At 46.8% G+C, this 15,163-nt stretch overlaps 1 protein-coding gene across 1 annotated transcript in view; it reads left to right on the plus strand.

Moving 5' to 3' along the window:
- Nucleotides 1–15,163, plus strand: part of LOC144798738 (cytochrome P450 2J2-like) — a 488,232-nt gene that overhangs the window by 251,177 nt on the left and 221,892 nt on the right. Inside the window, exon 6 of the mRNA XM_078669759.1 lies at nt 6,618–6,759. Within this exon, the coding sequence (XP_078525885.1) occupies nt 6,618–6,759 (142 nt within the window). The remainder of the gene's footprint in view (nt 1–6,617; nt 6,760–15,163) is intronic.

The raw sequence follows: 15,163 nt of genomic DNA on the forward strand, positions 1-15,163 counted from the left end.
ATCCAGCTACACTGTTACCGTCAGTTACTTCAAATCCTGCCACACATGACTGTGTGGAAGTTGTTAACACCATGACGAAGCCAAGACAAGACTTGACAGACATTGCATTACCTGATCCCGACCTGACACTTTATGTGGATGGTTCATGTATGAGAACAAGTACAGGAGAACTAGTAGCCGCGTATGCAGTGACTACTGAAACCGAAGTTATAGAAACACATCGTATAGACACCCTGTCTGCTCAAGCAGCAGAGCTTGTCGCTCTGACCCAAGCCTGCATACGTGCCAAGAACCTGAAAGTTAACATATACACAGATTCACGTTATGCATTCGGAGTCGTACACAACTTTGGAGTGCTCTGGCAAGAAAGAGGTTTTATGACTTCTCATGGAACCAAGATTCAGCATGGCCCCCTCATTCAAGCTCTGTTAGATGCAATACATTTACCGACAGCTATCGCCATCATGAAGTGCAAGGCACATACGAAAGTCACTGACATCATTTCCCAGGGTAACGATCTAGCAGATCGAACAGCCAAGCTTACAGCTCAGACTCCAGACATTCCAGTTAACACGACACCGACACTCATTCCAGATCAGACTACTTGTATGACAGTTAAGGACCCTAAACAAGATGTAATAGATATACAGTTACATGCTACTCCCGATGAAATCAAGAAATGGTCTGAACAAGGAGGGGTCCAGACAGATCAAGGATGGTTGACGAAGGGAAAAGCCACATGGTTTCTCCCCGACTCTATGGTTCAAGTCATTATTAACACCGCACATAGCCCAGCACATTTAGGAGAAAAAGCCATGTTAGATAGTATCCAGAACATTTGGTTTAACAAGCATTTACGAGCAGCAGCCAAGCAGAAAGTGCGTTCCTGCATGATCTGTTGTCAGTTCAATCCAGGTAAAGGTGTCCCGGTGGAACAAGGTGGATTCCATCCTCCTGACCACCCTTTTGAAGTCCTCCAGATGGATTATATTCAGATGGAGCGATGTCGAGGTTTCAAGTATGTCCTCGTAGTTGCATGCGCTTTGTCCAGGTGGACAGAAGCATATCCAGTTCCAGATTACACAGCTGCGACCACTGCCAGGCAGTTGGTTCGTGAGTTCTTTCCCCGCTATGGATTACCTAGGGTCGTGTATTCAGATAACGGCCAGCCATTCTCGTCCGAGCTCATGAAACAAGTTTCCCTTCTGTTAGGGTACCAGTGGAAGTTCCATTGCGTACGCCATCCTGAAGCAGCCGGTCTTGTAGAGAGACATAACCAGACTCTGAAAATCCGCATCGCTAAAGTTTGTGCCGAGAAAGGTGTAGATTGGATAGTAGCACTGCCAGTCGCCCTTTTTTATATGAGAATGGTCGCTCACTCCCGTTCAGGTCTGTCCCCGTATGAGATAGTGTTTGGACGTCCCCCCAATATGTGGGGTACACCTAGACCCCGTATCATTACCGATGTTGACAGTAATATGCTGACAGATTACCTTGCCTCCTTGATGTCTGCACTACAATCTTGTCGTTCACAGGTTGCCGCTGCATTTCCAGACAACACCGACGTGAAACCGCATGAAGTCGTTCCGGGGGATTTCGTGTTGATTCGCAATTTTGATCGTTCAAGTCCGCTGGAGCCCCGCTGGAAGGAGCCCCGCCTCGTTCTCCTCACCACCCGGACTGCAGTGAAGGTCGAGAACCGAAAAGGGTGGCTACACATGAGCCACGTAAAGAAATTCCATGGACTCAAAGCAAAACCTTTTCTCAAGGACTGCCCCGTTCTCAAGGACTGCCCAGAAACTGAATTTAAACTTCCCCTGTTAGAGAAAACTCCGCAGCAGGAGTATAAATCCAAGTTGAGGTCTAGTAAGTCAGCCAGTTTAATTGTCTAAGTCCCTCTCGGGTGAAACGGTTAGACAGGTTCCTGACATGTATAAGACAGACCCACACAGTGAGAGAGTTAGTCAAAACTCTAAGAGAATACGCTATCGAAAGAATCTTTGCAGCCGATGTATAGTTACTCTGTTCTTTTTATTATTCCTGAGCCTTATGGTTACATGCATAAGTTATGCGTTGCATTTATGTTTTCCTATTTCACATGTACATATGTTTTCTAATACTACAGTAGAGCATACATTTAGTGACCTGCCTCCTCACGAGTTATCCTATCGTCTTGCTATGCGTAATAATACTTTTATCCGAATGCTACATTATTCACACCAGACCAGCAATGCCACTAATTGTTGGGTGTGTGGTCGACTCCCCCCTTTCCAGACACCGAAGGGAGTTCTGCCACTCTTTCCTTATCCGTTTTCACATAATGGTTCGTGTGGAGCATGGTCCACGTTAACGTCATCCTCAACTGATATGTCCCTTCTGAATAGAATATGTTTCCCAGACAAGGAAGGACTTTCCCATAGAACAGGATTAGATCTAGAAAATGAAGTATATGATTTAGGTAATTACTCCTCGAATTTCATGGTTTTGAATGTTCAGTCTGATACTACTCCAGATTTGCCTGCTATTTCAGTTCTACCAGTCAAAGGCGAATTATGTGTCAGAAAGAATGGTTCCGCACATGTAGGTCACAGTGATTGTACTATTATGGTCGAGTATAGTGATAGTGGGAAATCTATTTTCAAAGCCTCACGTCATTCTTATTTTGTTTGTGGTCAGACCGCATATGTTCGTCTGCCCCTCGATTGGGATGGAACATGTTATATTGCCTTCCTACTGCCACCAGTTTTTCTAGCCCCATCCGACTATCACAGAAACACACATCTAGTACACGTTAGACATAGAAGGGAAACTGAGTCCCCAATTGTCGATCAAACTGAAACTGCCCTAGAACAATATCAAGACTTCAATAAAGGTTTCTTTTTCTTTATAGGTCCTGTCCAGAATAGTAAGCTAATACGTAGGTTAACCAGAACCCTTGAATGAAGTGAATGAAACTACTTCCGCTCTAGGTAACTTAACTGAAGAGCAATCTGCTATTAGATTTGTCGTGCTCCAAAATCGTCTCGTTCTTGACGTCATACTGGCCGATAGAGGAGGAGCATGTAGAGTCATCGGATCTAGTTGCTGCATTTTCATTCCTAATAACGCGCCGTCTGTTTATTCAGCTATAACCAGACTTCATAAAATTGCCCATCAGTTACACCAGAATCCAGGCACCTGGACATGGTCCGGTTGGCTCTGGAGTATCATATCTGCCTGGGGATGGAAAGTATTGTCATTCCTAGGTATAGCAGTAATGATCATATTCAGTTGCTGCCTCTGTTTACAATGTGGTCCTGCGATTTGCGGCATGTGTGCTACCTCTTGTATTCCTAGTCCTAAGTCCCGTTCCAAGACAATTCGAGACGAGCAAATGATGCTATATGAACAGATAGATGGTATCATGAATATTGATGTTTCCTGATGGAAACGTAGGGCACAAGGAGGGAATGTGGAAAATTATATTTTGCCTTGTTATATGTGCCTACGTGTTCCCCATCCTATGTTATATGTGCATGATCGATATGCATATATATCCCCTTATGATCGATTAAAGACGCAATTATGGTTGTGTCCAACTCTAGTATGTCAGTATCCAGTTCTCGTGAAAGCAACGAGTATTAGGCCTATGTTGCCACATTTTACAGTGTGCACGTTAATTCCCCGCATTGTCCCCGTTTCTAGGCCTCAAGGGGCCCGGACACCAGATTCAAGCTCCAGTCTCCTGAACCCACTCCGAGGAGCGATGCAGCCCCACCTGCATCCCTGACCCTTCACTTACTTCCTGCCAAGCAGCGCGGTGCCCGGCCTGGCTCTGCCTGCCTGTCTGCCAAGAATATGTTATGCTTCCAGTTATCAGTCCAGCCTCTCGTCTTCGCATTCCTAAGCTACTGAACCGCATAAACATCTCCAGCTATAGTCTAGTCTTTCTGTCTCCATGCAAGAGAGTTACTGTATTAATATTCATAGAAGATTCATAGCACACGCAATACATGTAGAATATATGCATGCACCAGCCTTAGTGTCAAGTAGCCTTTGCCCTGATAACTTTTAGATTCTATCAACATGTACTCCAAACACCAGATACCAGATATGCTATAGGTACATGTCGTCCTGACACCGCAGACTTTAGTCTCCTCTTCTAGTGCAGAAGTCATAGCCCCCAGTTCTCCCTGGTAACACGTCATTGCCCATTTGCGCGCACCACTAGGTTAAAGGTCCCAGCTGCTCAGGTAGCCCCCTCCATGTTTCCGCCCATTCATGACACTTCTATGACGTTTCACATCACATGTCTCAGTGCACGCCCTGTGCACGCCTTCTTCTTCCGCCCATGTGTTCTTATCTTACGTTTGTCATAAGTCACGCCTACTGTATGTAATGTAATGTAATGTTGTACTATATATATGCTGCACTGTCGATGAAATGGTGCAGCTGCCTGCCTTCCTTCCTTCCTACTTTATTTCAGGCTGTCCCGTTCCAGTCCCTTCCCTTTTGCCTGAATAAAGCCTGTTCAACTCGGACACATCGGATCCTGCCTCTTATTTATTGAGCTATCTGTTATTGTTAATATATTCAAAAATAGTACCGGTAATTAATTATTTATTTACCACAACGGGCCCTGAGTGGCAGCTATGGTTGGGCTACCTACTTCTGGTATATGCTGCCTGGGTGTGTGAGATTGTTGCCGGTTACAACTTGGTTATTTTATGTATTTACCAACCCACAGGATTTCAGTTTCTGACCATTTAATGGTGCTCTGCCACCTGGCCACTGTCCTATCAGGGTAGACATCTCTTTCTCATCAAGGAGATCAAGTGAGCATTTGCCGGAGGCACAGACCTACACACCTTAGGGTCTTGTGTATGAATATATTAATGTGTTTAAAATAGGCAGGAGATTTTACACTATATTATGGTGAGTAAAGCATCTCCATTGGTATGCCACTCAGGCGCTTTGTTGATTTTGGTGCCACTATAATATGTGTTTTTTCATATGCAGAGGCTGCTCATGTCAGTATGCTTTTGATTCTTGTTTCATCTAGCACTAAACATCCCCTTTATATGTGAAACTTCTCCTTTTCTGTGTATTACAAATGTGACTGTTGTGCTGCTCTGGAACATAAGACACTAAGGTCTCATTTTCTCACAACTTAAAGCATCAGTGACCTCTGCTCCTCACATGCACTTCTCGTGCCAGTCCAACTGAATATTGTTCAGTCACAGGTAAGATCCACATTTGTCATCATAGATGCACTCTATATTAGTTTTATGTGACTGAATTCAAACTACTTGCAGAGTGGAGGTGGTATTGGTAAGCAGTGATGTTTATGTAATGGCACGTGGTAGCCTAGCCTATGGTGACGATTAAAATGTTTCTTCTTCTTCCACGTCATCATCATTCATAACCCCAATACAGATCAAAAAGCAATTAGCACCAGCCTACAGCAGCATTTGCAGCCTGCTACACGACACTCACCTCACATCACTCCTCTTTGGTTTTTCAGTGGTTTCCTCATTCCTTTCTTTCTTAATGCCTGTGACGAGTTAATAAAACCCGCTGGATGCACCAGTTGGCATCTTCTCACGCATTGATGCTGTCCAAACTTGCTCAAGCCACCTACTCACATCCAGCGTGAGCTTGATGATCAAAGGACAAGCAGTGGGAATGTGCATGCAAGAAAAGGTCATCAGAACAACTGACCTTTTTCATGGCCATGGGATAGAGAGCATTGTAGAATATTGTGTTTGTCATGAGGTGGGCTTTATAGTTTCCAGTCAGTAGATGGACACAGTAGAGAAAGTTGACTGAGCTCCCACACAAACTGACTAGGAAGATTCATGAGGATATCCTTTGGCTCCTGGAATCTTGACCAAACTTACAGGGTACTATTCCGAGATATGAGTAGAGTGTCACATGTGCTAATTATTTGGAGTCATTAGGTGTAAGGAACAGGAGTGTGTGCATTCTTCACAGCTGATTTTTACCTTAAGCACTCCATGTGAGTGAATATGTTTTCCAGCTGCCTCCATCATGTCCTTCCCTCTCCCGCTTGTGTTTCTGTCACCTGTGTGCTTATCTGACACCTAGTTCTTGTGTTTCTCCCTCTCACCTTTCTCTCCAACCACCTATGCTTGTATTACTCTTTCTCACTAAAGTGCTTCATTGCTCTTCCGGTCCCTATATTGCTCATTCTCACCTGTGTGATTCTTCCTTTGCCCGTTGTTCTTCCTCATGCGCTTCGCCCCACCCTCCATTTTGCTTCACCCTGCCCTCCATTTTGCTTCATCTTCTGCCTACTTCCCCAGCACACTTCTCCATTGCAGGATTAAAAAGTAAAATGCATTTATTACTATTAATGTTTTTTAATTTACCAATCCATTTCAGATTGGTAAAGAAACAAAAGAGACCGGCGTAATTTTGTAAGTGCTCGCATAAACTTACCTCAAAATGACAAGACACCTTTTGTCCTTTCTTCTTCTTTAGCCATACTGCACAGTCAAGACCTATTTGTTTTTCCAGTGCATGATTATTATTACATTGTTCTTTTAGGCAATAAAAAAATCTGTCTTTTCCAAGCAGTTTAAGGGTATTAAAAACAAACTATCTTCTCCAAACAGTTTAAGAGTGATCCTAGCTCAGGTTTTGATGAGGAAAATTTGGTACAGTGCACCGTGGATCTGTTCTTCGCAGGCACTGAAACAACTTCAACTACTCTGCGCTGGGCTATTCTGTACATGGCAGTAAATACAGAAATTCAAGGTAATGTTAATCAGAATTTGGAAATGGATCACTCATTTTATCAAAGTATTTTACCATAAATTTGAAGGATATAAATTTGTTGGATAGATTAAATGTTACAGAGCAGTAAGCATACATTCTGAGTTGTCTACAACAGACACTACCCCACTGGCAATGTTATATATATATTTTTTTAAACTCAAAACACTAGAGAAGACAGAATATGGGAACTCAAGAGACATTGAAAAATAATAATTACTGTTTAAAACATGTTAAATGAAACATATGTTGAGGGCTGTAAATTCCCTGAAAGAATATTGAACTGTTCCTACATCATTATATATCTGCTTTCTCAAGTTTTATTTTTTCTGCAACTTTTTTCATATTATCAATAGTCAAGCAAATGGTTTGTTAAAAAGCGGATAATGTATATTTTCCTTTTCAGCACCAAAAAAATCAATGTGCATTAGATCACAAATAGCCTAGCTATCAAAACTCTAGACCTGTAACATATAATGCATGTTCATATTCTAGCCTGCATTATTTCTTCTGGCTGCTAACTACATTAAAGGTAAATGCAAAAAAACAGCAAAGTGCCACGAGAGTCCAATTTCTTGATCAGCCACCAATGCTCTAGACACACCCAAACCAGTCCCAACATCAAGCACTCTTATATACATTCGCTATACATTGCTGGGCCCTTCAAGTTGAATCACACCCAGTGACAGTCCTATAGAGGAACCTGCATTGTTTAAATGCAATTGTGATTTTTTTTCCCCTGCCTGGTCGGAGTGTTTTTTTATATTTCAACATCTTTTTATTAAGTCTCAGATTGAGACACACATAAGAAAAGGGTCACAGTGACACAGCGATAAGCCTACAACCCTCATGGGGCCGGCCGCGTGAAAGAACTCATGGTGCGAACTCTGCGTGGGTCGGTATCTCCAATCACACCTGTCGATCTGCACATCAAGATCAGTCCAGATCCCATTGAGTCGCTCAAGAAGGGGGTCCAAAAGCGCAGTCCAGCACACCCCAGTGATACCCCGCCTTACATAGCGTCCCGCGAGGCGGGCAGGTACAAACAGAACAAACAGAAACAAACAACCGGCCCTAGGGGCCCAACAATCAACCAGAGGCCTAGTAGAAGGCAGCCAAAAGAGTAAAGCAGAGGTTAGAGGGAGCAGAGAGGAAGAGTAGAGGGAGCTATTGGGGACAGTCACAGCGGCGAGGGCGTCACAGGGTGCGAGGGGTAAAGGGGAGCACCGCATCTTCCACCAATTGCAATGCTCGCAGCGCTGGTGGCATATTCCTAGCATATTCGCTCCTGCAAAGATAAGCCACTAGTGGTCGCCAAACCTTTTCAAAGTGGGTCGTGCGAGACTGTAGCCTAGCCGAGAGCAATTCCATAGTGATGACCTGCCACAATCTGCCGAACCATACAGCTAGAGGGGGGGCCTCCACCTTCTTCCAATACAGAGCGATAAGTTGTCTGGCGGCACCCAACATTTGCATCGCTAAGGTCCAGTCACTACGGGTCAGGGCCAGCAAGTCAACAGGTTTGAGTCCCAGCAGTATCGTGCTAGCAGCATCAGGCAGAGGAAATCCCAGCACCCCCCGAATGTGGCTCAACACCTCCTTCCAAAAGATAGCGATCACAGGGCAGGTCCACCAGATGTGCATGAAGTCACCAGGCACATGATGGCATCTCCAGCAACCGGGCGGTACAGAGGGGAACATCCTGTGCAGGCGTTGGGGCGTATAGTACCACTGCGTCATTACTTTATACGCGTTTTCTTGTTGCGGCACGCTGCGATACACCCTAGGAACATCCCTCCAGAGGCGGGTCCACTGCGCATGATCAATATCAGTGCCCAGAGTCTCCTGCCAATGTCGCTGATACGGGTGAGCAGGGGGAGTAAGAGGATGCTGTAGAATCTGATAAATTTTCGATATAAGGCCTCTCGAACGGGGTGAAGGCCCGAGTGGCCCCCGGGTACATCGCATCCGATAGGGCCCAGTGACGCAACTGCAGAAACTGCAATTCGGCCTCTGGGGGAAGATGGAACTCCTCCCGGCAGTGGGCAAAGGACTTAATGGAGCTTCCGTCAAAGAGATCCGTAAGGACTTTGCAGTCTTCTCGTGTCCACCTGCGAAAGGCGGGAGTGTGGTTAGCCGGTGGGAACCATGGATTATCCTCTATGGGGGTGTGCGGTGAGGGGAAAGTCGTCAAGCCCTTCCGCACCGCCACCTTGTCCCACACATCCAGGACCGTTCTTGTGGGAACCGCCAAATAAGCACTAGGGGATCGTCCCGCCCTATGGGTCCAAGCGAGGTTCCAGATTGTGCGACCCGTGACCGCCCGATCCAGATGTAGCCACCCCTTCTCACTCCGCCTAATACCCCACTCTATTACAAACCGCAAGTGAGCGGCCCAATAATAGTCCACCAGATTCGGGCACCCTAGTCCTCCATGATCCCGCGGGGCCATAAGGAGTGACTGAGAGAATCGGGGTCTCTTGCCCCCCCAAATGAATTTAGTACAGTCCCTTTGCAAGGCTCTAATCTTCGGCAGAGGGATAGGTGTAGGAAGGCATTGAAACAGGTAGAGTAGTTTGGGTAGTATAGACATTTTGATCGCGTTCAGTCTACCCAGCCAAGAGGGGATAAGAGGCTTCCACCGTTGTAGATCAGTGAGGACGGATTTGCGACATTCCGCCCAATTGAGCGCCGACCAGCCTCCCAAAGAGAGAGTCAAGGAGAGGCCGAGGTATCGGATATGTTGGTCTGTCCACCGGTAGGGGCACAGCATTTCCAGGGGAGGAACATCGGCCTGAGGGATCGTGAGGTTAAGCACCCACGACTTATCGTGATTAATTTTCAAGCCAGAGGCGCTTTCGAAGGAGCAGAGCACCTCATGAAGCGCCGGCAAGGACTGTCGCGGTTCCGTTAGAGTGAGAATGAGGTCGTCTGCGTATAACGCCACCTTATGAGTTTGCCCCCCCATCTGAACGCCGCAAATGTCTGGGTTTCGCCTGATCAGGTCCGCCAGCGGTTCAATCGCCAGGGCGAACAGCAATGGCGAAAGAGGGCAGCCCTGCCTTGTCCCTCTGCCAATGGCGAACGGTTCTGTCAACCTCCCATTCACCCTGACCCTCGCTCGAGGCGCCATGTAAGGTGCCATGATCCTGGCAATCATCCTCGGGCCGAGCCCCATCCTACAGAGGACCGCTCGGAGAAACCCCCAGTCCACGCGATCAAACGCTTTCTCAGCGTCTAACGACAGGAGGCACGCCGGAATGTGCCAGTGATGTACCTTCCCTACCAAATGTGCCAGTCTCCGCACCTTATCTGCCCCTTGACGGCCCCGGATGAAGCCCACCTGGTCAGGGTCAATGAGGTCCGGCATGTGGGGATCAAGTCTCTTAGCCAGCACCTTTGTGTAAATTTTAAAATCAGTATTAAGCAACGCAATCGGGCGATATGACGAGCAAAGCGCCGGATCTTTCCCAGGCTTAGGGACTAGAGCTATTTCCGCCATTCCCATGTCCGGAGAGGGACCCTGGCCACCATCGAAGGAGGCAAAGAGTCTAAGAAGATAAGGACCTAGCTGTTCCTGAAATAGGCGGTAAAAGGAAAGCGGTAAGCCGTCAGGGCCCGGCGTCTTCCCCAAGTTCAGATCCTTGATGGCCTCAGTCACCTCGGCAAGCGAGAGTGGCTCTTCTAACCTTTCCGGCGCTCCGGAATGCAAGCGCATCCCGCCATAGTGCTCCAGAACCTCCTCCGGCGGGGTAGCGCCCGGCGGAGCCGCCATGTATAAGGAGGCATAATAGTCTCGGAACGCCTTCATTTTAGCCTCCATCGCCTTTGCTCGAGACCCGTCCGGGAGCGTCACATTCGCTATGTGGGACCTGGCCGCCTTGACCCTCAGTCGTCTCGCCAAAAGCTTCCCCACTTTGTCCCCACCGTCAAAATGCATGCGCTTTAGCGCCAAGAGGGATTGCTCCGCACGATTCGCCCGCAGCATGCGCAATTGCCCCGCAGATTCGCGAGGTGCCTCCGCGTCTTCAGAGTGGATTCTTCTTGATTCTGCGCCTCCGCCCCCCGCAAATCCGCCACCAGGCCCTCCTCCACTGCCCTCCGTTCACGGGCTCTCGCAATCTCGAGGGAGGTGATGTGACCCCGAATTGTAGCCTTGAAGGCGTCCCATACCACCGGGAACGGCTTTTCCGGCAGATCGTTGAACTCAAAGTATGAGGTAATGGCCGTGCGGATGTCGTCAACCGACGCCGTATCCCTGAGGAGGTGTGGGGGCAGATGCCACTTCCGTTCCCTAGGAGGACCACTCCGCAGATCTCTAAGGAGCAACTCCACATGCGCATGGTCCGAGATGGATATGTCTGACATCTCCACATCTACCACATCACCAAGCAGGTCGTGCGATACGAACAGATGATCGATGCGGGAATAAGAGTGGTGAGCACTAGAATAAAAAGAATATTCCCTTTTGTCTGGGGAAAAGTAGCGCCACGCGTCGAAGAGACCCAAATCGCCTATCTGTTTGCGTAGCGCCGAGGACATCGCCCCTGCCCCATGAAAGGAGCCCGCACTCCGGTCCATCGTAGGGCACCATACCAGGTTAAGGTCGCCCCCCAGAACAATCGAGGGCCCACCCCTAAGGACATGAGCACGCAAAAGATCCCGAAGGAAGCGATCTTGCGCCAGGTTGGGCGCATACACATTGCACAACGTAAGACGGCGGGAACCCACCTCGACCGATACCTTGAGGAAGCGACCGTCACCACCCCGGAAGAGCTTGTCAGAACCCCGCCTGATGCCAGCTTTGCACAGAACTGCCACCCCTGCCGTTTTCGTATCTGCTGAAGCCCAGAATTGGAGGGGGTATCTAGGGTGCGCCATGCCCTTTGTATCTGCTTGGAGAAGGTGGGTCTCCTGTATGAAAATGATGTCCGGGTCCTGTTGCAAGAAGTAATGCCAGAGCTGTTGGTGCTTATTAGGTGAATTAAGACCCTTAACATTGAGTGACAAAATCTTAAGGGGTCTGGCTATATCACTCGCCATCTTGGGGGTCCCTAAGGTTAGTACGCAAAGCTACGCGCAGCAGAGCACCCACCAGCTCAGAGCCCCACCCAGAGGGCCCACCCCCGCTCCCCGCACCATCCCCCACCCCCAGCCCCCCATAGCGGACAGAGAAAGGAAGGAAAGACAGAAAAAAGAGAAAAAAGAAAGTCAAATGAGAAAGCCAAACTTTCAGCAGCCTGAAGGGCTATTCGGGCACCACAATCCAAAAGTTGAGTGACCCACATTAAATCCTTTTGCCTTCAGGTTTTCCAATATATAGGCCTGTTGTTTAGGTGTATGAATTTGTTATGCCAAGTGGTAGAATGAAGAAATGTGGGGAGATTAAAAGGAGTATGAGATAATATAGGTTCTAATAATTTACGGGAATATTTCAAAATGGGAGCGCATAGAGATTGTGATATGCACATGAATGTCAAATATTCCTGAAGGGAAAGGTGATAAGAGATCTTTTTCTAGAACAACCCATAATGTTTGATATTTCGGGGAGTCCAAATTCAAATAGGCAGATTGTCTTAATATACAAGTTGCATCATATTTAGAAAAAACAAGAAAATGTGCACCACTTTCTGATTTAGAGCGTTTTAATTTTAATAAAGACATTCTAGCTTGAGTCTTGCGCCCTAACAAATACCATACTTCATTTCAGTTCATTCATTTTTTTTATTAGTCCTCATTGTGCAATAAAACAGGATGAGTTGAGAAAGCAGGATTTTTCGCTATTAAGGGGACTTAAATTCCATCCTGTACGGCCCAGGCCTTCTCCCCGGCATATACCCTCCATTTAAAGATTTAGGGGCCCATTAGGATGTAGGGCGGATCGCCACCACCCGCATAGCAGTGGCGATCCACCCTACATTCTTCCCCACCCGCCATCTATTTCACCCCGCAATATTAGTATGGCGGGAGGTACCATGGCGGACGGGAAGACTGTCTGCTGCTTTTCCACCCGCTCGACAAGTCGACCGGGCAGAAAAGGGTATAATATGGTGGTGGTGTCTGCTAGATACCACCATCCATATCAGGATGCAGGCGGGAGGCAGCCTTTGCGTGGCGGTGTTGCCACCACGGAAAGGCATGCAGAGTGTGGTATATAAATAAATAATACCGGGACTATTTTTGAATATATTAACAATAACAGATAGCTCAATAAATAAGAGGCAGGATCCGATGTGTCCGAGTCAGAAGGATTTATTCAGGCAAAAGGGAAGGGACTGGAACGGGACAGCCTGAAATAAAATGAAAAGGAAGGCAGCTGCAGCGCTTCATCGACAGTGCAGCATATATATAGTAAAACATTACATTACATTACATACAGTAGGCGTAACTTGTGACAAACGTGAGATAAGAACACATGGGCGGAAAAAGAAGGCGTGCACAGGGCGTGCACGTAAACATGTGATGTGAACGTCACAGAAGTGTCATGAAATGGGGCGGAAACATGGAGGGGGCTACCTGAGCAGCTGGGACCTTTAACCTAGTGGTGCGCGCAAACGGGCAATGACGTGTTACCAGGGAGAACTGGGGGCTATGACTTCTGCACTAGAAGAGGAGACTAAAGTCTGCAGTGTCAGGACGACATGTACCTATAGCATATCTAGTATCTGGTGTTTGGAGTACATGTTGATAGAATCTAAAAGTTATCAGGGCAAAGGCTACTTGACACTAAGACTGGTGCATGCATCTATTCTATATGTATTGCGTGTGCTAGGAATATTCTATGAATATTAATACAGTAACTCTCTTGCATGGAGACAGAAAGACTAGACCATGGCTGAAACTGTTTATGCGGTTCAGTAGCTTAGGAATGCGGAGAAGGAAAGCTGGACTGATAACTAGAAGCATAACATACTCTTGGCAGACAGGCAGGCAGAGCCAGGCCGGGCACCGCGCTGCTTGGCAGGAAGTAAGTGAAGGGTCAGGGATGCAGGTGGGGGCTGCTTCGCTCCTCGGAGTGGGTTCAGGAGACTGGAGCTTGAATCTGGTGTCCGGGCCCTTTTGAGGCCTAGAAACGGGGACAATTCAATGAAATAACGTGCACACTGCAAAACGTGGCAACATAGGCCTAATACTCGTTGCTTTCACGAGAACTGGATACTGGCATACTAGAGTTGGACACAACCATAATTGCGTCTTTAATCGATCATAGGGGGATATATGCATATCGATCATGCACATATAACATAGGATGGGGAACACGTAGGCACATATGGCAAGGCAAAATTCACTTTTCCACATTCCCTCCTTGTGCCCTACGTTTCCATCAGGAAACATCAATATTCATGATACCATCTATCTGTTCATATAGCATCATTTGCTCATCTCGAATTGTCTTGGAGCGGGACTTAGGACTAGGAATACAAGAGGTAGCACACATGCCGCAAATCGCAGGGCCACATTGTAAACAGAGGCAGCAACTGAATATGATCATTACTGCTATACCTAGGAATGACAATACTTTCCATCCCCAGGCAGATATTATACTCCAGAGCCAACCGGACCATGTCCAGGTGCCTGGATTCTGGTGTAACTGATGGGCAATTTTATGAAGTCTGGTTATAGCTGAATAAACAGACGGCGCGTTATTAGGAATGAAAATGCAGCAACTAGATCCGATGACTCTACAAGCTCCTCCTCTATCGGCCAGTATGACGTCAAGAACGAGCCGATTTTGGAGCACGACAAAACGCATAGCAGATTGCTCTTCAGTTAAGTTACCTAGAGCGGAAGTAGTCTCATTCACTACTGCTTCAAGGGTTCTCGTTAACCTGCGTATTAACTTACTATTCTGGACAGGGCCTATAAAGAAAAAGAAACCTTTATTGAAGTCTTGGTACTGTTCTAGAGCAGTTTCAGTTTGATCGACAATTGGGGACTCGGTCTCCCTTCTATGTCTAACGTGTACTAGATGTGTGTTTCTGTGATAATCGGATGGGGCTAGAAAAACTGGTGGCAGTAGGAAGGCAATATAACATGTTCCATCCCAATCAAGGGGCAGACGAACATATGCGGTCTGACCACAAACAAAATAAGAATGACGTGAGGCTTTGAAAATAGATTTCCCACTGTCACTATACTTGACCATAGTAGTACAATCACTATGACCTACATGTGCGGAACCATTCTTTCTGACACATAATTCGCCTTTTACTGGTAGTACTGAAATAGCAGGCAAATCTGGAGTAGTATCGGACTGAACATTCAAAACCATGAAATTCGAGGAATAATTACCTAAATCATATACTTCATTTTCTAGATCTAACCCTGTTCTATGGGAAAGACCTTGCTTGTCTGGGAAACATGTTCGATTCAGAAAGGACATATC

The sequence above is a fragment of the Lissotriton helveticus genome, chromosome 1_2 (genome assembly GCF_964261635.1).
Source record: "Lissotriton helveticus chromosome 1_2, aLisHel1.1, whole genome shotgun sequence".
In the NCBI taxonomy this organism is placed as follows: Eukaryota; Metazoa; Chordata; class Amphibia; order Caudata; family Salamandridae; genus Lissotriton; species Lissotriton helveticus.